The 21,712-nt window shown below is 38.9% G+C and overlaps 2 protein-coding genes across 6 annotated transcripts in view; one reads left to right on the top strand and one right to left on the bottom strand.

The window, feature by feature from the left end:
• The window catches only part of ERCC8 (ERCC excision repair 8, CSA ubiquitin ligase complex subunit), a 29,149-nt gene extending 10,731 nt beyond the window's left edge, over positions 1-18,418 (bottom strand). The window contains exons 1-10 of one of the 4 annotated variants that reach the window (XM_059873585.1): positions 18,265-18,392; positions 16,805-16,879; positions 16,367-16,462; positions 16,115-16,216; positions 7,921-8,044; positions 6,210-6,291; positions 5,504-5,572; positions 2,971-3,037; positions 1,586-1,689; positions 444-568 (exon numbers count right to left, since the gene is read on the bottom strand). In XM_059873585.1, coding sequence (XP_059729568.1) covers positions 444-568; positions 1,586-1,689; positions 2,971-3,037; positions 5,504-5,572; positions 6,210-6,291; positions 7,921-8,044; positions 16,115-16,216; positions 16,367-16,462; positions 16,805-16,836 — 801 coding nt within the window. In that variant the 5' untranslated portion in view covers positions 16,837-16,879; positions 18,265-18,392. Of the gene's footprint in view, positions 1-443; positions 569-1,585; positions 1,690-2,970; positions 3,038-5,503; positions 5,616-6,209; positions 6,292-7,920; positions 8,045-16,114; positions 16,217-16,366; positions 16,463-16,804; positions 16,880-18,264 lie in introns of those variants that run through there. The other 3 variants (XM_059873584.1, XM_059873586.1, XM_059873587.1) reach the window with 3 other exon arrangements.
• A 75-nt stretch (positions 18,419-18,493) lies between these two features.
• The window catches only part of NDUFAF2 (NADH:ubiquinone oxidoreductase complex assembly factor 2), a 56,122-nt gene continuing 52,903 nt past the window's right edge, over positions 18,494-21,712 (top strand). The window contains exon 1 of one of the 2 annotated variants that reach the window (XM_059873771.1): positions 18,494-18,725. In XM_059873771.1, coding sequence (XP_059729754.1) covers positions 18,599-18,725 — 127 coding nt within the window. In that variant the 5' untranslated portion in view covers positions 18,494-18,598. The remainder of the gene's footprint in view (positions 18,726-21,712) is intronic. The other variant, XM_059873772.1, reaches the window with a different exon arrangement.

Genomic DNA, 21,712 nt, shown 5'->3' with positions numbered 1-21,712 from the left:
CTCCACAGGAGAGATTCCACAAAAACAGAAAGAGATTTGCAAGAAAGCCAGGCAGCCAGTGAAACTTTGAGGTACAGCCAACTGCTTTATGGATAGTAAACTGGCAACTAATAGTTTAAAAAAATCCAAAACTTTCTACCAAAAGTCACTGCTTATTCAAGTTTTAACTGTATGTATAGCTATACTCTCAAATTCATTAACTTAGAGTAACCACATTCAATCATTAAGTAGATTAGGCTTCTTCATACTCTTTTTCTTTACAATAAGTAGAAGAAAAGAAATTTGGAAGAAAAAAATGTTCACCAAATGTTCTAGTGATGAAATTGAGCAGCTACATGCTTTACGAAAATGAAATCAAAGTTCTACTGACAACTGCAAAAGTTACAAAATCTCTTAAAATTAAATGAAAGTAAAAACACAACTTAAGTTCCTTGAAAACTTACTAAGGTGTTTTCTCCAGTGGAGCTATTCCAGAGTCGCATCCGATCATCTGTACCAATGGTTAACAGGTGAAGTCCATCATTTGTATAGCATAAACCATTCACTCTCCCATTGTGAGCAGTGTTTGCTGCCAGGAAAAAGAGCTGTCTCAGGTCTCTAGAGAAAAGTTACTACTTTGTATACATTTTTCCTTCAATGTGGAGCATTGGAAGTGCTGTTTGAACAGTAACATTCAGTTAAAAATATTTTAATTTTTGGTTTATAAAAATCTGGCCTGCTAAAAGCCACCAGCAGTGCTCCTCGGGGTGCAGTTCAAGGGCCAGTTCTGTTCAATCTATCATCCCGTTGTTGATGCCCCCAGCCTGTCAGTGTTCCAGAGGCTTTTGGACAACTCCCTCAACAACATGATGTAGCTTTTGGCCAGCTCTGAAGCAGTCAGGATAAGGTCTCTCTGTACTATACTGCAGTACCTAATTTAGACATACCTTTTAGGTAGAAGTGTGAACTGCTTTTTATTAGTAAATAATTATTACTTAGTTCACACACATTTCAATAAATTAAATACCCTAGCCTATACACAGTTGATATTAGATAACCAAAAAATCATCTTGATCTTGTCTGACAAAAATAAAGTTGAAAAGAAAGATGTTGTGCTTGAACAAGTACACATGTTTTTCAAAGGAATGTATGAAATCGCACTAGTTATCTTTGGAGTTACATCAGTTTTGGTTTTCATTAAACAATATTTCTTTTTTTTTCACCAAGTATAGCTTTCTTTAGAAAATTTTGCTCTCAATAATTTTTTATATTTCAATGAATTTTGTACTTACATAAAGGCTAATCCACAGCATAAATGAATTCTTACACTCACAAAAAAGATAACAGAATTTTCCTTTTTAGAGGAAAGCTATTTAGAATAGATACACTGCTATTGTATAGGCAATCTCTCTAAACAAGGTCCCAAACAATAAACACTGACTCTCTAACAGAAGTAACTGAACAAATCTGAATGGCCTCTGTTATGTACTAAGTAACAACTGGACTATCACTACTCCCCTTTCTGGTCTAAGTATTCAAAAAATTCATAAAATGTAAGAATTACTTTAGTTACATATGAATTACCACCAGTTATATTTTGTATTACCCGCCTCAGAAGATGCTTTGGACTTTTCTCCATTGTACTGATCAAGTGTACTCAGACATCCAGAAGCTCTCCTCACATCCCATAATTTTACTCTACCATCAGCACTAAGAAAAACAGATTTGCTAAAATTAGTGCACTACAGTTCAGAAACTGTCTTCGGTCAACACACCTGGCACTCACCTTGGTCCAGCAACTATTCTGAACCACTCATCATGTGGGCACACTGAAGTCAACAGAAATCCATTAAAAATATTTTAAGGCAGACTACAGACTTTCATTTACGTGTATTAAAAACTTCAGCTGGTACACTATCAGGACTTAAGAGTGAATCATCATCTGTAACACAGTACACTTACCTCTGATTACAATGTAACACCCTCACATATACACAAAGCCTGAGAATAAACTTGCTAATTCTTCTGTTGCCTAAACTGTAGCTACAGACTCCAGCATTGTCTGTCATAGTGGTCTGAGAATTTGAGCTTTTGTTATCACAGATCTATTGTATGACTCGTACAGAAGCTTTCTACAAGCAAACAATTTTTCATCTGCTACAACAAGACAAAAACAACAAAATCCCCACAAACAAACAAGCAAGCAAGCAAGCAAACAAACAAATCCCTAAACAACACACTGTTAAAACTTTTTCAAATTTTCCAACTTTGATAAGCATTTTAGAAGCCTGACTTCCGAAACCAAAGGTTTGCAAATCTGGTAACTTCTCTAAACATATAAAACAGCCATTCCACTAAACTTATGAAATAGCTGCTCTTCTCTGCAAAAGAAAAAAACAAACAAACCATGACATCTAAAAAGTAAGAAGAGAAATGTCATATTGTAATCAAAAGCTAACATACATGAAAGTGACAGAATAGCCAAGAGGATTTTTTACATTAAAAACATCTGGACAGAAAACAAAAAAAGCCCAGGAATATCAACATACAATCCAAATTCACTGAATTACTCTCACTTGGAAATTTATATCAGCTAAGCTATCCAAGTTATTCTTTTTGATATAACTAAGTGTGATTACCAGAATGGTAATTTGAGCTAATAATGTTTTACCTTATTACAACATGGAATAGCAATGCACACACTAATAAATAAACAGTAAGAAGTGAGTATATCCTTAATATTCTACCATTTTCCTTACCAGTAGTTACAGTTAGTATTTCAAAACTCTGTACAAACTTGCTATAAAATCAGCATGACTTGTTGACAGTTCTTCAGGTTTCATTTTTCTATGGAAAAGCTACAAAACTGTGAACAGGTAAAAGTCAATGAAGAAAATTAACTCCAGAAGTGCATTTGAAGTGAAGTCTGCCTAACGAATGCATAAAAGTTTTACTGACCAATAATCCAGTGCAGTTCAGCAACATCCTTACCTTCCTGTTGCCAAAACATATTCATGACGTGGGGACCAAGACACTGCCAATACTTCTTGTCTGTGACCTAAGAATTATATTAAAAGGTTGTTATACACACCATTTTGTGTAAATAACTGAAAGTAAAAACAAATATTTAGTTGTATAGGATTCACCAAGCCAGAATAATAATCTGAATTGCAACATCAATTTAAATTTTGTGAAACTATATTATTTTGGGACAGAAATTATTTCTCTTTTTTCTTCTTCTTCCTTGAATGGGGTTTCAGTGAGCAGCAAGTGAAACACACAGTACCACATGTGTATAATTTTTGATAATAAAGATGATTTTACCTACGCAAATCACATTACAGCTCAGTCACAGCTTTTTGTGCAGCACTGGTATTTTCATACATGGAAGGAACTTTCCATTTACTTTTCTTCAAATCTTTTAATAATGTTAAATTTAAACTATGTCTACCTTACATCTTACAATTAAAACTTTACTCATTTTATCCTCTAAGAGTTTGGTCCTGAATTTGCAGTATTTTTTCCCTTAACTATTAAAGTATCAATGAAGCTAGTGAAGGGTGTTGAACACGGGTCCTAAAAGGAAAGCTGAGGGAGCTGGGAGTTTTCAGTCTGGAGAAAAGGAGATTTGAGGGGACCTTACTGCTCTCGAAAATCACCTGAAAAAAGCTGTAGCCAGGTGGGGGTCAGTCTCCCAGGTAACATACAACAGGAGAGGAAGTGGCCTCAAGTTGTTGTTGTTTGATTGGCTGTTAGGAAAAATTCCCATGTTTTCCAAATAAAATTCTGGCAGGAACAGGTTACCCAGGGCAGTGGTTGAGCCGTTACCCATGGGGATACGCAAAAGATGTACAGATGTGCCACTTAGAGACAAAATTCAGTGGTGGATTTGGCAACGCTGGGTTAAGAGCTGGACTCAATGATCTGAAAGGTCTTTTTGCATATACATGAATGTACATGTTTTTTGTTTTGTTTTTTTATACACACACATGCACACCCCCACACTTTAAAACTTGGAGAGTTATGTTAAATAAGTACAGACAAGGGGAAGGATAAAATGTCCTAAATGAAAAGACTGCAATCATGCTTCACACCATAACAGAAACATATTGCTGAAAAATAAACTAAACCATAAAATGCATTTTTGCTAACGCAGTTTAGAGGCGGTGTGAACCACCTTGTTCCTGGTACATCTTCTAGTAGGCGCTTTCCCATTACCTGAATTAATCAAATCACTGTAATGACCAGGATAATAGGAAAAACCTCCAAGATACAGGTACTACAGGATACACTTAGTAGGCTCAGAGCAGACAGATATATTGGGATCCATTAATTAAACAACAGCCATGCATATACTTCCATTTCAGGTGCTAGAGTTAGCCTATGTCAAGACACATATGGTCAAGATGCTACTGATTGCTTCAGCTCTGCAAAGAATTACTAGATTATCTCTAATCAGTAACATATTCTCCTTCCACTTATTCCTCCAATACTGCACGTGAGGTAACAGGCTATTACAAGCTGTGTACAAAGACACAACAGAGCTTGTGCCTGGAAAGCACAAACTCTTGTTAATGCTTGTCAAAATTAAGATGCCCTGATGAAACCAAACAGGCTCTTTAGAGAACTGATGTTGTCACTGCCCTGTCTGGAGCTCCAGGTTCTAGGAACAGAATATGAGATGCTTGTTGTAGCCAATTCAGTTCATAGAAGTTTAACAGTTTAAGCTCTGCACCACAAAAAAATCATCTAGGTTCCTTTGAGACTTAGCCGGCCAAGAAATAAAGCTGCACTTTTACACTGCTGTGTCTGAGTTAATGCTTCTGTACAGTTGAAGCATAAAGATTTGCTTCATGATTGCCTTCTCTTGAGCATGTGTATACATACTGACACTACAGAAAGAACACATTAGAAAAGAGCCACCAAAGGCAAATTCTCACTGAGTGACAAAAGTAATGGATTATGGAACAATAAAATCTTACATTTAACTGAACTAGGAAAATGGAAACGATTTGGTAATATCCTTCTACAGAAATCAGAAACTTCTAAACAAAACCATTCAAACATTTCCATGGGATACGTTCTTAAAAGCAGTGAAATTTTCTGTTCATTTTGGTTTCTTTTCTGGGGGTTACTTTTCTGGGAGGTGGTGGGGAGTTTCTCTTGTTTTACTTGGTCTTCTTTTTTAAAGACCAAGTAAAACACCACTTGTTGACTCCACAACCCCCCAAACCAATGACTACATTTAACCATGTAATAAATAGTAAGTAGTATTGATTAGACCATGAAAATGCCCAAACATAGGTAGTAACTGTTCATTGACTAATGTTTATATTCTGCAATTCATTAACTCTAGAAAAACACCCAGAAGAACCTCTTGCCACTGTGTACCTTTCACAATTGGCTACAAATAAATTAGTCATGTTACTGACAAAGATTACATTGTATACAGTGTTTCTTTACAGGACTTGTTTTTACTCAAAATAGTTATTGTTTAACATTTATGTTTCAGAGTAAAAAGTACCCTGCAGAATGTGAGAACTGGATCCAGACTTCAAGTCACAGAGCTGTACTTTGGGGCTTTTGGTACCAACTGTAACAAGAGAAACAAAGACAGCTAAAAAAACTCCCAGCATCTGAAAGAACAACAACAAAAAAATCTTAGCAATGACAAAAAAATAGAAGAAAAATGCTAGCTGCATAACTGCTCATTCAGTCAGAGCAATGCTTCTATTAATATGATGCTTCATGCTTAATGCTTCTAATAATAGATTTACATTTTTAGTCCAAACAAAATTTAGAAACTGAAAGTAAACAGGATCATACTTGGGAAACTTAAAAATATCTCCTCAAATATTTTTTTGCTAAACATAGACACATTGTGCACATGTAAGCAATACACAGATCTATTTACAAAATTTACTATATTTGGATCTAACAACCTTTAAATGATAACTTAGGTAATGAAAGAATCTAACTACAGCTAAGAATTTTATCAGTAAGGAGAACTGATTGATGCATTATTTCAGAAGAACAAATATGATACTGTCATTGACATCATCCAACTAATGGACAGTATTTTTCTGTACCAGTAAACTTACATCTTATCAAGACTTGATTTATGTAAAATTAAGACAGAGTAGGGGAAAAAAACCCAACTGAAATATTACCTGCTTATTATTATAAACCTTATCTATCTATCGATCTGTTTCTTAAAAACAGATACATACCTGCTATTAAACAATGCTTTGTAGCAACTGGAGACATGTGATGGCTATAGACTGTTCCCTCAAAATGAAATATATCTGCAGGCTGATAATAAAAATATTAAATTAATTGCAATGCAAGTATATTAGCAGAATGTAGCTGCTCACCATTATTTTTCAAGTAACAGCTACAAGTAAGACTAATACAAATATTACTATTTACATAGTAATGATTACTCTCCTGGTTAGAAGCCAGATAACACAAACATCACAGAGTAAGCCTGCTTCCAACAGCAGGATAGCACCAGAGCTCACAGATGACCCAAAAGACAGACCATAAAAACTGACAAATGAGAAGCATGAATGGAAACGATTACAGTTACCAAAAATTAATAAAGCTAGTAAGTAAACGAAAAGGTTATAATACGGAAATAGAGTCAATAGGAAGAAGGCATTTCAGACTAAGTTTAAAGACCCTTTTCATTCACAAATACCACACACTGTTTTAAATTCTTAAAAAAATAAAACAGTTCCATATAAAACTACTATCTGCCTCATGACTGTTTAAAACTAATGGAACATATTTACTTTAATAAACTTTAATATTTACTTTAATAAGTACAATTCCTTCCAGGTAAACTGCTTTTGTTGTCTTATTGTAAAAGACTGCATATGAAAAATCTCTTAAAACTGAGTTGTCTGTACTTTCAAAAACACCATTTAGTGGCAGAACAGGCCATTCAATAACTTTTATGTGTACACTGGGTCTTTCAAGAGATGATCACAAAACTATCTAACTAGTGGAAACTCAACTTTTTATGAGAAGATTTACCAACTGCAAACATAACTTTATATCTAAAAAAAAATCAACCAAACAACAACAACAACAACAAAAAAATCCTTGGGAAAAAACCAAACAAAACCAAACCAAAAAAGCTAAAATTTTGTTCCCTATTATGTCTCTAGAATAACAGACCTGTTTTCAAAGAATTATTTCACCATGAGTGAAATAGCAGTCAAAGAATATCAATGTCAATTCCAGATCCTTATGAACATTTACATATCAATGGTATTATGAATCAATGTAAATGTTCATAGAGAACAGGACAAACCACAGACACGAATTCACAGTTCAACACAAGATGCCAGGATTACTGAATCAAAGCAACATAAATTCCTAAATAATCTGTTTCCCTTAATAATGTCAGTTACATTGGTTAGCATGGTTTTAATGGTTTTTCATTCTCTACTGATTTTTAGCAATGGTGTTTCTAGTGCTTACAACAGCAGAATTCTGGACCTGGATCTTCTATGCCAAGACACCACTCCTTCCAAAGTACTGGTTATTAGATGCTGGTTATTAAAAATAGGTAGCCACTGCCATTAGACTCAACAATCCCCAAGAATGAACTGCAGACCAGACTTTGCTGGACAAGTTTACCCAGCAAATATTCAACAAGCTGTATTCCTGTTCACAGCAAAAGCAGAAAGGAACTGTCCCAAGGGTTCCAAGCTCTCCTACAGTTTAGGCATTCAGGTCTTCAAAAATGGGCAAGTACACACCAAGGTGTGCACAAATGCCAGGACCACAACACCCTGCTGCTGCACTTACAGTTCTAACACAGGGCTGGTTTTCATCTTCAGGATTCATAGTCCTGTTCACCTCTGTGAGAACTTCAGATACGCAATAAATAATGTACACAAAAAAGGTTGCAATCTGTAGAAACTCTCTTACCTGTAAAGTGTTCGTATCCCATATTTTCAAGGTTTTATCAAATGAGCTCGATGTAAACATGCCAGTGTCATGAGGATACCACTGGACTGTCTCCACACTGAATTTATGTACATCAGGATGACTCCTAAAATCAAGGAAAATATTCCAACTGGTTAGGGTTTTGATAACCATCTTGCAGTTGTCTTGGTATTTGATGACAACTTGAAAACATAAACATTTTTCTTAATTTGTCCTGAGGTTTTCAAGAACTGTATTTTTGTTGGCTTGATTTTCATTCAACTAATACTCATTACTTTGAAAAGTCTTCATTTCAAAAAACTACAAAAAATTTATCTTTTCAAAATATGATAACTGTAGCATATCTCAAGACACTCATAAAGCATAAAAACTGCCTTTTGAAGTATTTAAGTTGCAATGTTTACAAATCTTATGTTAAATGTCATGGCTTAACACTACAAACCATTTATGCTTCTTAGAAATTATCCACAAAAAAATACAATCACACCTACAGTTCAAGAAATTAATTAGTATTAACGAATAATTACAGCTACATAGTTATTGGCAATTCCTGTCTGACAAAGTCACCAGAGAGCAGTCAGCTAAGTTACTGAGAGTCATTTATATTTGCATTCAGAAATCAAACCAGAAAAACAATAGGAAACTTTCAACTGAACTGTGGATATTTAGAGATTGCAATATAACTAATAATTAGCAGTGGCAGAAAGAATAGATAGCAGAGCCAGTCTTGACAGCTCCAAGATACAGACTCAACTGACCAGGCCCTGAAAAATGTATGTCATTATAACGTATGTCATTCAAATACCTGGTAGACGACTCATCTGAGCTGGATGCACATGGATCCAGCCTCAGGGGCCCAAAACCAGCTGTTTGCTTACTCTACCCTCCGCAATGGGATGAAGGGGAACATACAAATGTGGAAGGTGTGAAAAATTGTGGATTGAGATAAATACATTTTAGTAAGTGAAAGGGAACAAATCAAAACAAACCCTGTGAACCCAGGGAAAAAACAAACAAAACAAACCCCCAACCAGTGAAGTGATGCAAAAGTAACCCCTCACCATAGGCTTCATGGCATTTTACAGTATGGAATATCAGTATGTCTCTGGTAAACGTGGGTCAGGTGTTCCAGCTGTTTCTTCATAGCCTACCATCCACCCCTTGAAGGGCCAGTGAGGAATGGTGAATGCCTTGACACTACCAAGTACTGTTCAGCACTCACTAAAACATCAGTGTGCCATCAAGACTGGTTACAAGTCCAAAACATACTACTGTACAAACTATGACGAAGAAAATTAACTCCATCCCAGCTAAATGCAGTATTTATGAAAAAAATGTAACTAGAAAAGGCTCCATGAGATTTCATTAGTTCAGCTCTTATCTTCTCATTGTTCTATCAAATGTTCTGGCCTCCATAAGCAGTAAGTATTGCAGGGGTATCATTATGCAAACAGAGATGCAGATATTCAGTACTGCCATGTACAGAAGAGTATGCACTTCTCAGTGTACCTATGCCTGGCCTAAATTTGTCTACAAATTAGACAGCATAGCACTACCTTTTAAAGGCAGGAGTGGATCATCACAAAGGAGAATGAAAACCAACACCTTTCACCTATGAAGGGAATTGAAGGAGACATCTCAATAGGATGCTGAATTCAAAATAATGAAATGCATGACAACAGTCTTACACACTGTTGTAAGCTATGTCAAAGGGTAGTGGATTATGCTGAAGGGAGAAAACCACAAGCTCTTCTAAACATGAGTGTTGGCATACCTTTAAAATATTCCATCAAACACTTGTGATTTGTCTTTGAACAGACCCAAACTCTTGACTGAACAAGGGCCTTTAATTCAAAAGTGCTGAAGGGCCATTTTTAACAACTCAGCCTCAGTCATCTATCGAACTGTCTCCTCACAATTATAACATAACATTGGTTCCTTCTTAGTCAAGAATACAGGTCAATAGTAAATGTTATTTAAATAAACACAAACAAGTTGAACTGCGGATGCAGAAAAATGTTTCCACAACCCAATCAGCTCACTCACTGCTCCTGAAAACCTCCTACACATGATGGACAGCATGGCTGCATAAACAAACCCTCACTTCCTCTAGGCAAACCAGGAAGGATGTGACTGGTATCCTGGGAACACGATGGGAAGTTCTAAATGGCAAGACTCTGACTTATTAAGGAACAAAACTAGTCACAATAAATAGTGATTTAAATAAACTGAAACACCCTCTATGATCTTCCCTTTTGGCTTTCAGAACTAATCAATGGTTTCAAAAGGATATATTACTTCAGTGGGAGGGTGTTAATGAAAAAGAGCATCAGTTGATCACAGATGCATGTAGCATAGTCCAAACCAATGTTTCTTTAGCACTTATATCCAAGCTCAACTACGGATGCACTGATGACAGCTGCAATCACAAGGGAAGGCGAAGATACCATTACTCATTGAAATTCAAGAGGTAATTTGGGATAATACAACTGAATTTCAAAGGAATTCCAGTTCTGCTGGTACTTAGTCAATTTTACCTATGGTATCATCAGCAGCACAGCCAGAGCTTTTGCGTTAACAATACACAGTGCTTCACTATATTATATATACCCAATCATTGCATTAGGATTAAACCACAACAGAACTATAGTCATCCTCTGGAACATAGAGCATGAGCCTGAAAAGATGGAAATAAATGGAACACTACTGATGCCAACACATGCATTGCATGAGGGCAACAAGGATACATTTGTGAACGTAACAACATCAAAACACAAGACAATTGTCATGGCACCAAGCAAAATATTTCTCATTTTGAGATACATCCTAATGATAACCTGGAAACCGTGTATATTGGTAAAGGATGAGCTTTTATGAGACCCTCTTGTGATTTTGATTACTTGTGTCTACAGTAATATTGTCCACAAATACATTCTCATATTTGTGCTATAACTTTGCCAACATTATGGAACGTAATTTAAGTTATTCAGCTCCTATTGTATCCTATTAAAATATCAGAATCTAATTATAATCTGATTCAAGATTGCAGCCTACTCCCATTGGTATGAACCTCATGCTGCTAAAGAAATTGTTAAAACACAAAGACCTGAGATGCTTGTTGAAAACAAATGCAAAAAAAATGGACAACAGAGATCCAACAGAGATGTTTACTGTCCATCATGATGTGGAAGAAACAAATCACATGATGGAGTATGTGAATAAAGTGGTGGGACATCCTTTTTGGATGGTCACTAAGATACCAGAATTCTCAACAGAGTGCTTTACCCTGTTGTCATGTTGTTGATGGTAACTCTTTTGCTTTTTGTTCTAATAATCATATTGTATGTTAGGATTTGGATAATTATGAAACAGCCTACTGGCTACCCTCACTAATACCAGATAACCACACACTAGAAATGTATTAGATTATCTGCACTGTAAAAAAGTGTGAAACATTCTCAAATTCTATTTGGATATTGTGAAGTTTGAGCGACTAGTCACGGGTGGATGATGCAGAAAGATGACTGGGGGCAAAATGGGAGGAAACTGAGAAGCTATATTCACATCCTAACAGAAGTTATAACCATAGGGGAATTATAGGGTAAAGTGCAGCTGCTTCTTCTGAATGGAATGTGGTGAGCATGACTGAAAGCTATTCCACAATGATTCCCCATACAAACAGCCTACAACCTCAAGCACCTGCTAAGGGGGATGAAATGGGGGTGGAACCAAGACACCATGGCCAGGCACTGTTGAAATCCCTGCTGGGAGGGGTACTTACTATCTGATAAACCACATATCACCTGTTCCCCAAGGGAGACAGGAGAAGATGTTTTTCTGTTGAACCAGCAACTGTGGTGAAATTGCTCTCCTCGGATGAACTTGGTTCATTATTATCTAATTGTAATAATAACACAGACCTCCATCCCAAAGTTCAGAATCATAGAATATTCTCAGCTGGAAGGCAAACACAAGGATGATCAAGTCCAACTCTTAAGTGAATGGCCCATATAGGAACCAAACAAACAACCCTGGCATTACTAGTAACATGATCTAATCAACTGAGCTAACCTCAAGTTACCTACCTCCAGGGTAAGATCACCCCTCATTGAGCACATGCTCTGCATTTTATTGACTGTAGCTTTAAGAGCAAAGGGAGAGAATTTTACACCATTTAGTAACAAAGGTAGTCCTCAAGCTTCAACTAAACATAATGGAATAGTACAAAAGTAAGTCAAAAATTGTGAAGTTAGGGAAGATTCCATCGTAACTTCTGGGATCAGCCAACAACGTGATCTGTCTTCTTCCCCAGAGGAATGCCTGGAAAAACCCTACTCTATGTGCATTTTATTAGGGATTAAATTTTGTCTGTATACTGGTTGGAACGTGGTTTTGCAGTCAGAAACGATCACTGGCAAGCCTCAAACCTTAACAAGTCATAATTTTCTCTTATTAATAAAGGATGCTATTCCATAGTTAGAGTGAGTCCTTCATGGACACTGTCACTCACTGGCAGTGGGTAATGTACTTGGATAAAGTGGGAAACCCCATTGAGGGGGGGTCTCTTACGCTGTTGGCATGTGTCCCTGACAAGTCAGTTGAACCACCCTCTGATCCAACAGGACTATTCAGCAAAGGGTCCCTATAAGAGGGTGCTGAGGGGCTGGTTGGACACAAAGTTCTCAGCTTTCCCAGGGCACTGACAGACTAATCTAACACTAGGGGTTGAGGAAATCTTCCCTTTTCACATGACATCTTATAGTTCTGATTTCATCTGAGCTAATAAAGCTTTCTGCTCACTTGGGTTGCTACAAAGCAAAAAAGCTTCTCCTCGAAGGAGTTAGCCTTAAGCCAGCACTGACAATACTAAGCAACTTTTGAGCTCCGTTTAATGATCTCTGCATTGCACCTCCACCTCTGACGCATATCCTAGAATGGCCTGTTACTCTGGCACAGTGCTAAAAGTCAACAAATTTTATGCCTCTATTCTTCAGGGAGGTGTGCTGGTTTTGGCTGGAGTAGAATAAATTTTTTTCTCAGCGCCTAGCATGGGATACATTTTTGATTTGTGCTGAACAGAGTCAGTAACATAGGGATGCTTTTGTTACTGCTGAGCAGGGCTTACAGAGAGCCAAGGCCTTTTCTGCTTTTCATATTGACATGCTGGTGAGGGGGCTGGGGTGCCTGCCAAGCTGGGAGGAGTCAGGACAGGTGACCCGAGCTGACCAAAGGGATATTCCAGATCATGTGACATCAAGCTCAGTATATTAAGCAGAGGGGCAAAAAGGAAGCGCAGGAGACACGTTTGGAATGATGGCATTTGTCTTCCCAAGTAAGCATGTGTGATGGGGCTCTGCTTTCCTGGAGATGGCTGAAGAAGTGAATTAATTCCTTGGTCTGCTTGTGTTTGCAGCTTTTGCTTTTTCTATAAAACTATCTCAAACCCAGGAGTTTTCTAGATTTTACCCTTCCAATTCTCTCCCTGATCCGACTAGAAGGGGAGTGAGCAAGCACCTCTGATGAACTTGGGTGCTGGCTGGAGTTAAACCATGGCAAGCTAAAAATCTTCAGTACCTGCAGATCCAGGAAATCAAGCTTGACTCAGAGTGAGCTTACTCCTGGAGAGGCATTTCTATGCACTGTGCAGAAAAATCTAAACCCATGGAACTAATTTTCTGGGTACAGTAACTATAAATGTAGAACACTGGACTGTAATCAACTCTGCACAAGAACAATCCCATAATCCACAGGGCTGAGGAATGAACTAAAACTCTTGAGCAGCTCGGCAGGAACCACCTTTGATCTGGCTAAGGTTAGTAATGGCTACATGCCATTCAGCCTAGTTTCATGTCTCAGGATGTACATTTTTCCCAGTTCATTCCATGTGAAGTATTTTCATCCGTTACTCAAAATATCCTAGTCTTTTCTACCAAAGACAAATACAAATAATTCTATGTATAATAGGTCACTGTCATTCATTCTTCCCAGACATGTTTTGAGTAGTAGAGACCACCTTAAAGATAAGCATTATCTGCATATTATCTAGAAATGGGCACCGTTTGTTTACTCTCAAATACCAGTTTTTGTCACAGGTCAGCATGAATCATATGAAACCAGGTAAAGCGCTTTGTGCTGACTCCCAGGAAAACAGGAGAAGTTTTATTTTTGTATTTGTAATAGCAGCCCTATAGCCCAGACTTGAAACATGGGGTAAATCACAGTCTACCACCGGGAATTACTTCTTTTGTTGTTCTATACTACTAGATCATCAGCAAGCCAAGTTCAGGGGTGTATTAAGAAACAGCTTTAAAAGGCCTTTAGCAGGATACTCTTTAAGCAACTTTGAGACCAGCCTCTGTTATGCCCTGCACTCTCGGACAACAGGCAAACTATCATAAGATATCAGCACTATATCCTTCAATGACAGGAGCTAGACAGTCAGAGGAAAGTGCTTCCGCAGTATAAAGTCATTTATTACATCAGGAACTCTGAATAATATTCCAAATATCTGAAGATATACATATAAACTGTAGCTAATTAGTTAGCAAGTATTTATAATATACTAGGAATCTTCATGAATACTACAAATAAATAACTGAGGAAAGAAATCTACTAAGGTTATTTAAGCAATAATAATCATAAGCCCATCTTTTAGATTAGTGCCACACAAAATCCAATTCTACTAACAAAATTCATGCCTCAAGTGGTAAGAAATAAAAGACACAGCTATGAAAATTAAGATCTACACAAGAAACAGAAAACCAACTAACCATACTCCTAAACAGAATCTTTAAGGATGGATTATTTCTACGGACCTAACTGAAGTTAATGATAGCCTGATTTTAACACAGATTTGAAGGCTTCTACATTGTGCCTTCTTAGTATGAATTTCTTCAATTTGTGGCATCTATTTCAGAATTCATCTCAGTTTTGAGAGTTAGAGATGTATAGTCATTATATGTTCTTAACTACAATTTAAAATAATTTTGTGCAAGAAGCCCAGCCATCAGCACTTGTTCTATTAGCCTTTTTCTTTCCTATGATTCAAGATATTGTTAAGGCCATTTATTGCTACAAATCAGTTCTGTTCTTGTATAGCTGACTCATGAAGCCTCTGACTCTTAGACCTCAAATGATTTGTAGACCAGGAAAAAATAAGGGGAAAATGCAGCTACCAATCTATTATGAATTAGAATATCTCTTACTGTGAGTCTTAGGTGAAGTTCTAACCTACCAGACAAGCCTTTATCCAAATAAAGGAAAAAACAGCTTTTGCTAGAACACTTAATGCCTATAATGGAAAAATTCATATTGCCTGCAGGGACAGCCTGACAAATCAATAAAGGCTTAGATGCTTTATAAAAAATTGCACACAGCACAGTAGTACCCTGTTCTTGAGAAAAAATATATCCCATTTTTTCAGTAGCACACCTGTCTTCATTTAAACATGTTCTTAAGAAGTTTTGTACAAATCACTTCTGCACATGATGAACTAAAAACAGCTACTAGTAAAGCTGGAAAGAGAGAGAGGGAAAAAAAACCAAACAACTGCATATAGGTGTTAGATTTTTTTTCCAAACAGGTGAAATTATCACACAAATAATTGCATAATAATTCTGCTTAAAAGTGCATTTACTCAAATATATGTATTATATATATTTGGGGAATACAGAGAACACTTCTACAGCAGTACCAAAACTTCTTTCTCATTTACTGACGTAGAGGCACCAAATTCCAAAATGAAACATTAAGAAAACTCACAGGTCAGAAATTTTGAGTTAGAGGAAGGTCTGGGTTTCTTTCTTTTTCCCCTGTCTTCTTTTTCTAGTGTTAAAATATGAGGTTAGAATAGAGGTCTGCCTTCTTTTTGTGGCATCTACAGCCACGTAAGACTGTCTAACTTTAGTTTCCATGTGAGTACATTCATTTAACTTTTGAAATTGTTATAGATTTGCTTAAACAAATCTAGAGTCACTGCACATATATTGTAACTATTAGAGTAGACAAATCAAGAATAAAACAATTAGCTCCTGCTACTAGCCTTCAAAGATTTCTGGCAGTATTTTGTACAGTCTTTTTTTATCCTAGAAATAAGAACACATATTAATCTGCAAGTTTAATTGTAGCCACACAAGAGCTATATCATGTTCTTTTAAAAGACTTTCAGAGTACTTACCTTCCCACAGAAAAAAGTGCTTTACATGTGTAATTTGGTTTCCTGCTCAAGTTTTCAAGGTCGTAAAGTACAATAACACCATCCGATCCACCAGATAACATGCTGAAAGTGTTAATGAAGCACAGAAGTTAAAACACTCATAATTTCAATATGCTCGATATAATAAGTGTATTCAACAAGAAAACAAATCCATAGTACCCAAACACAGTGAATTACTTATGTACATTTGTACCAACTAAAGTATATACTTACTATCTTCCTTCAACAGGTTCAATATCAAGGGTGTTGATACCGCTTCCATGTATTCTTTCCACATCTCTGTCTTTATTTAATTCCAAACTTAAAACCCTACCCACAAAAAAAAGAAGAAAGAGAGATGAAAAACAAGAACAGAATCATTAAATGTTATCATGTAGCTCTGAACAGCTGAAATCTAGTTTCATGCCCCTTCAACGCATTTAACTCATCCTTGCCATTTTTTTGCAAAGCTACACAGTACAGAGATAGAACTAAGCCTTGTGAAGTTGGCAGAGAAAAATACTTTGTTGTTTGGCAGGTAAGAGAGAAATAAATACATAAAATGGGCTCAAAGGAAAAGCAAAACTGCATTTTGGGTCAACATATTAAACAAAACCTGGAATGTAATTTGAAAACACTAAGAAAAAGAAACATTAAGAAGCTTGTAATCACCACAAATATTGGCTACTTTGAAGCTTCATCATGTAGCATCCTTTCAGGCTTCATCCTGCTTGGGAATACGGACACCTAGTGGACAAAGTAATTTAGTTCACCAAGTTTACAGCATTTCCTTTAATGAAACGAAGTTTGTATGCTACATTTTCTGCAGTACTAAACAAAAACAAGGCAATCCCCAATGATGAAGCTTTCACGACAACATTTTATGACCTGCAATTCTTAGCTTGTATTTTTGAATATTTTAATATTGCATAGTCAAAAAAGAGATATTCTGCTTCATTAAATCATACCACCTGATATAAAATTTAGCCTTGCAACATGATCAGAGCCTCCTACAGCACGATTTAGTACCAAGCACAACACCACCACAACAAAAAACATAACTAAGTAGGCAACCAAAAAAGCTGTGAGGTAAAGTGCCCCTACTCAGCTTCAGCTCAAGGTGCAAAAAATCCTGATGTAAGACCCTTAGGCTGCTACAGGCAGGACCCCATCATCGTGTCCGTAGACATGCTATAAAAGCAGCAAATCATTTAAGCTCTCTTAAACGATGTGAAACATAATTCTGCAGAAATTCACCTAGAATAAGAATTCTGACATACACAAGATACCTAATTTAAAACCTTTGAGCTCCAGATGGAATATAAGGAAGGAAGAAATCCCTCAGTGGAAATATGTTAAAATATATTACTTCAAAATGCAGCTATAAATAAAATCCACTTAAGATGACCGATTTTTTTTTTAAGTCAAAATTAAAAAGCTTAGAAAGGGAAATGCTTTGCAGACACTTGTCCAAGTAAAGTTATGTCCATCCAATGTGTTACTGAATGCTACCTGAGGACACAGAGGGACATAACTGTGAGAAAATGCCCCCAGAAACAAGATTCCTGAGCTACCAAAATTAATTTCAATTTTAAATATTTGTCTTACAATGATACAGCGTCATAAGCTATAAATTGCCACCATAGATCCAGAAGTTGTGTGAGTAATTGAACTAAGGTAGGCTTTATTTGATTTATTTGGAAACCCCCTGCATCTGATTCTTCTTCAACCTGCCAAAAGCCCGGGTTTGGGAAAAGGAAGGTTGAGCAGATGAGGGCACAAAGACCGGTTTGCCACCAGGCGGAGCACAGCCGCAGGCAGTTCGAGCCCCCCGGAGGAACCGCGCCAACAGCAAGGGCGGTAACTCCGAGGTGCAGGGAGTAGGTACAGCTTACTGCGCTGTGCACACTCCGCCCAGGCCTGAGCACACCGTACACAAACACCAGGCCTGCCGACCCACTGCTGCTCGCCCCGGTCCCCGCGCACAGGGGAGCTGCGGCAGTGTAGCCCCTCACCCCGCCCCAGGCCGCCCCAGTGCGGGCCGGGCCAAGCGAGGCACCGCGGCAGGGCGGAGCCAGGAGCTGCTGCTCCGGGGCCTCCCCGCGCAGGGACACCCGCCCCGGCCCCGGTACCTCCGGGTGCGCTCGGCCCGGCGCAGCCGCGCGGGGTCGTCCAGCCCGGCCTGGCGTGCAGCCATGAGCCCCAACATGGCGGGAGCGCCCGATCCGATCTGTTCCGCGCCGCCATCTTGTGGCAGGCGCGGCCAGGATTGGCTCGGGTCGGGCCGGCCCGCGCCAATGGCCAGCGGCGTTCCTGGCGCGCAGCCGCGCCCATAGGCGGGGTCGGGCCGCGCGCGGTGGCGCTGTGCACCGGCGGGCGCGAGGCGGCGGGGCCGGGACGCGGCGCGCGCTCGGTGTCCCCGTGTCCCCGGGCGGCGGTGCCGCGGTCATCCGGTCGGTTCCCGGCATGAGCCGCGCCTGGAGGGCTCTCCGCGCTCTGCGGCTGCGGCTCGTGGGGCCTGCTAAGGAGCTGGTGGGCACCGACCAGTTTGGCAACAAGTACTACCGGGTGCCCAAGTACGAGAGCCGCGCAGGTACGCAGCGGGGCGGCGGTAGGCGGGCCTGGGGGGAGCCGTGCACTGCGCCCCTGCGTAACCCCTCACCCGCCCGCCGCTGACCGCAGCCGGCGGGGCGGCTGGACGGCGGCTGATAAAAAATTATAGCGGCTGAACAGTAGCGGGAAGGAAAGTGCCGCGCCTCGGGAAACACGTGCGGGTTTCTGGTGCTCTAATGCCAGAAAAGCCGTAAAGCCACTCACTGGAGGGTTTCTGAGCGCAGCCTGTACTAGGTAGGTAGACAGCAATTATTTGCGCTTCTCGGTAATTAGGAGCGCTTCTGCGTGAGCCTTTAAATTCTAGAGTCCCGAGAAAGGCAATGGAGCTGGAGCAGGGTCTGGAGCACAAGTCCTGTGAGGAGCAGCTGAGGGAGCTGGGGCTGTTCATCCTGGGAAAAAGGAGGCTCAGGGAGACCTTATCACTCTCCACAACTGCCTGACAGAAGGGTGTAGCCGGGGGTCGGCCTGTCTTAGGCAACCGGTGACACCACAAGAGGAAATAGCCTCAAGCTGCAGCAGGGGAGGTTCAGGGTGGACAACAGCAAGAATTTCTCCACGGAAGGGCTGTTAAACATCAGAACAGCCTGCCCAGGGAAGAGGTGGTGTCACCATCCCTGAAACTCTTCACAAAGCTACTGGACATGGCACTTAGTTGACATGGTTTAGTTGACATGGTGGTGTTTGGTCATAGGTTGCGGTTGATAATCTCAGAGGTCTTTTCCAGCCTAACTGGTTATGTAATTCTGTAAAATTAATTCATACATGTACATTTATCCCACTCCTGTAGAAAATACTTTTCTAGGTTTCTGCCCATGTTCCAGGAGTTTGGATGCCCTTATTCTGTATGTAAGTAGAGAATAGGAGAGTTCGTATCAGAAGTACTACTGCTGCGATTTTGTGAAAATACTACTTGTGAAAATTCTGATTTTTTTCTGTATATTTGTCACTGTGCTTTAGCTTGATCTAAAGAAACCTTAATCACTCAGCATCAGCAGAATAACAAAACTCTGAAAGAAACAAGCATACCTTCTGCTAACAAAGAAGAAATTGATGTGATTTTTGTTTTTAATGGAAGTGTTCAAATGTTGCTTTTTCTGTAGTACAACATGTATCAAAGTATTGTGCTGCTACAAATTTCATTTCTGTGAATGCTTAATTTGGATACACATTTTCTTCCTTCATTTCCAGTTGAAATGACAGACTGTGATCCACTTTCCTTACAAAATGGATTTGCTTGTGTTCATTATTGTTTTAAGATGTAATTCTCCCTGACCTTTGTTGTTTGGAGTTACTTGGGTGTAGGAGATTCTACTTCCCTACACACTCATTTCCACTGTAATTTATGCCTTTACTTCTGTGAATGGCCATCCTCGTTGTGCCAGTATAGAAAAGATAGGAGGTTTCATCTATTCCAGAGCTGGAACTGGAGAGTATGTCAGTTCTCCCTCAGGCTTGTTCCTGAGGAGAAAAATCATTCTGACACTAGTGAAGTGATTACAGATGGTTGTGACCACTGCTGTGGGTAGGGATAACCAACTGCCTCTCACAATATTTTTGAGCAGAATCCTGTGCTGTACAAACAGGGTCACACCTGGCATTTGTGGGCTTCAATAACTTTGTGAAGAAGTTTAAGGATATGGATTGCAAAGGTAATAGAGATTGAGGAAGGTCTATAAAAAGTAAAATGTTCACCAAAAATTTATGATGGTTTGTTTTTAAAAGAAACTAGGAATTAAAAACTGCTGAGAAAGCAATGCTCTCTTTTCAAGTGTTGGGCTGCATTATTTGTAGTACATTAAGAAGATCTGCTGCATTTATAATTCATAGCTCACCCAGTGTCCTAACCATATAGAGACCAGTGCAGGATTGGAACAGCTCTAGAAAGAAAACTGGTAGATGAGACCAGTGAGGTGTTGTATGCAGGTTTCACTGCAAGGTCACTGCAGTGTGTCTGCACTGTGCTTTGCTGTCTGCCCTACAGATTTCGGTAGGACTTAGTCGGTCTATCACAGTGATGGGTGATAGATGTGCTTGATCCCTTTGTACTGTACTGGATTTTGATCCAAGATATTGCAGAGTGTGCAAAACAGGCAGGTCTTGCTTTCTCTCTCTTCACTTAGATAGGGTAGGTCTATCAGGACAGGCTGGGCTTTGCTTCAAACCAACATCCCACCTTAAGCTGGACGTAAGAGTAAATAGTGTAGGTAGTTTCTGTGCCACCTTCTGCTTCAATCAAAAGCCATCTGACACCTTTCTTTTGGCTTGCCCTGTCTTTGGCAGGGGTTTGGAACAGAAATAGTGGACTGTGTGATGCAAAGAATTAATGTTTTCTTTCTGTCTGTTGTGAATTGTGCTCTTCTACGCTGAGTTCAGGGTCCAAAACACTTTTGGAACCTGAAGCCTTGTCTGTAATAGGGAGCAGTAGGAGCAGGTCCATGTATACAAGTGGTTGATGTTGAGTTTCCTTGTACCTCCATCATCTGTTATTAAAGAGAGTTTGCTTCTTAAATTTAGTGTTTTCCAGGACTGAATATCTGCAATATAGACTTTGGAGATGTCAAAGGGATACAAAATTTTTAGGTATATGCTGCAGGTATGGCTTTCATATTGCCCTATGCTGTTACTTTTTGAAATGTTTTATAATTGAGGAATTCTTCTTTAAAAAAAACAAGTTATGCACTCAAAAACTACTTTGAAATTCAAGTCAGCACGTGGTAAATAAAGCCAGCACAGGATTAACAAAACTACAGTTGCTTTGATTCAAGTCACTACAGTAGAGGTAGTCTCACCAATATCCTATGGTCTTGGATGTCCAGGTCAAACTCAAGGTGTAGCAACTTTACCCTGAGATCACCTTTACATCTGTCATTATAGGAAAATTACCTTGCGTTCCTGGTTTTGCCTGTCTCTGAGAAATTAGGTTCTTAGATGAGCCAGCAACTTGAACAGGTTTTGTTGGGATGAAGG

Source organism: Haemorhous mexicanus, chromosome Z, assembly GCF_027477595.1.
Source record: "Haemorhous mexicanus isolate bHaeMex1 chromosome Z, bHaeMex1.pri, whole genome shotgun sequence".
In the NCBI taxonomy this organism is placed as follows: Eukaryota; Metazoa; Chordata; class Aves; order Passeriformes; family Fringillidae; genus Haemorhous; species Haemorhous mexicanus.
This window is presented reverse-complemented; position numbering and strand designations above follow the sequence as displayed.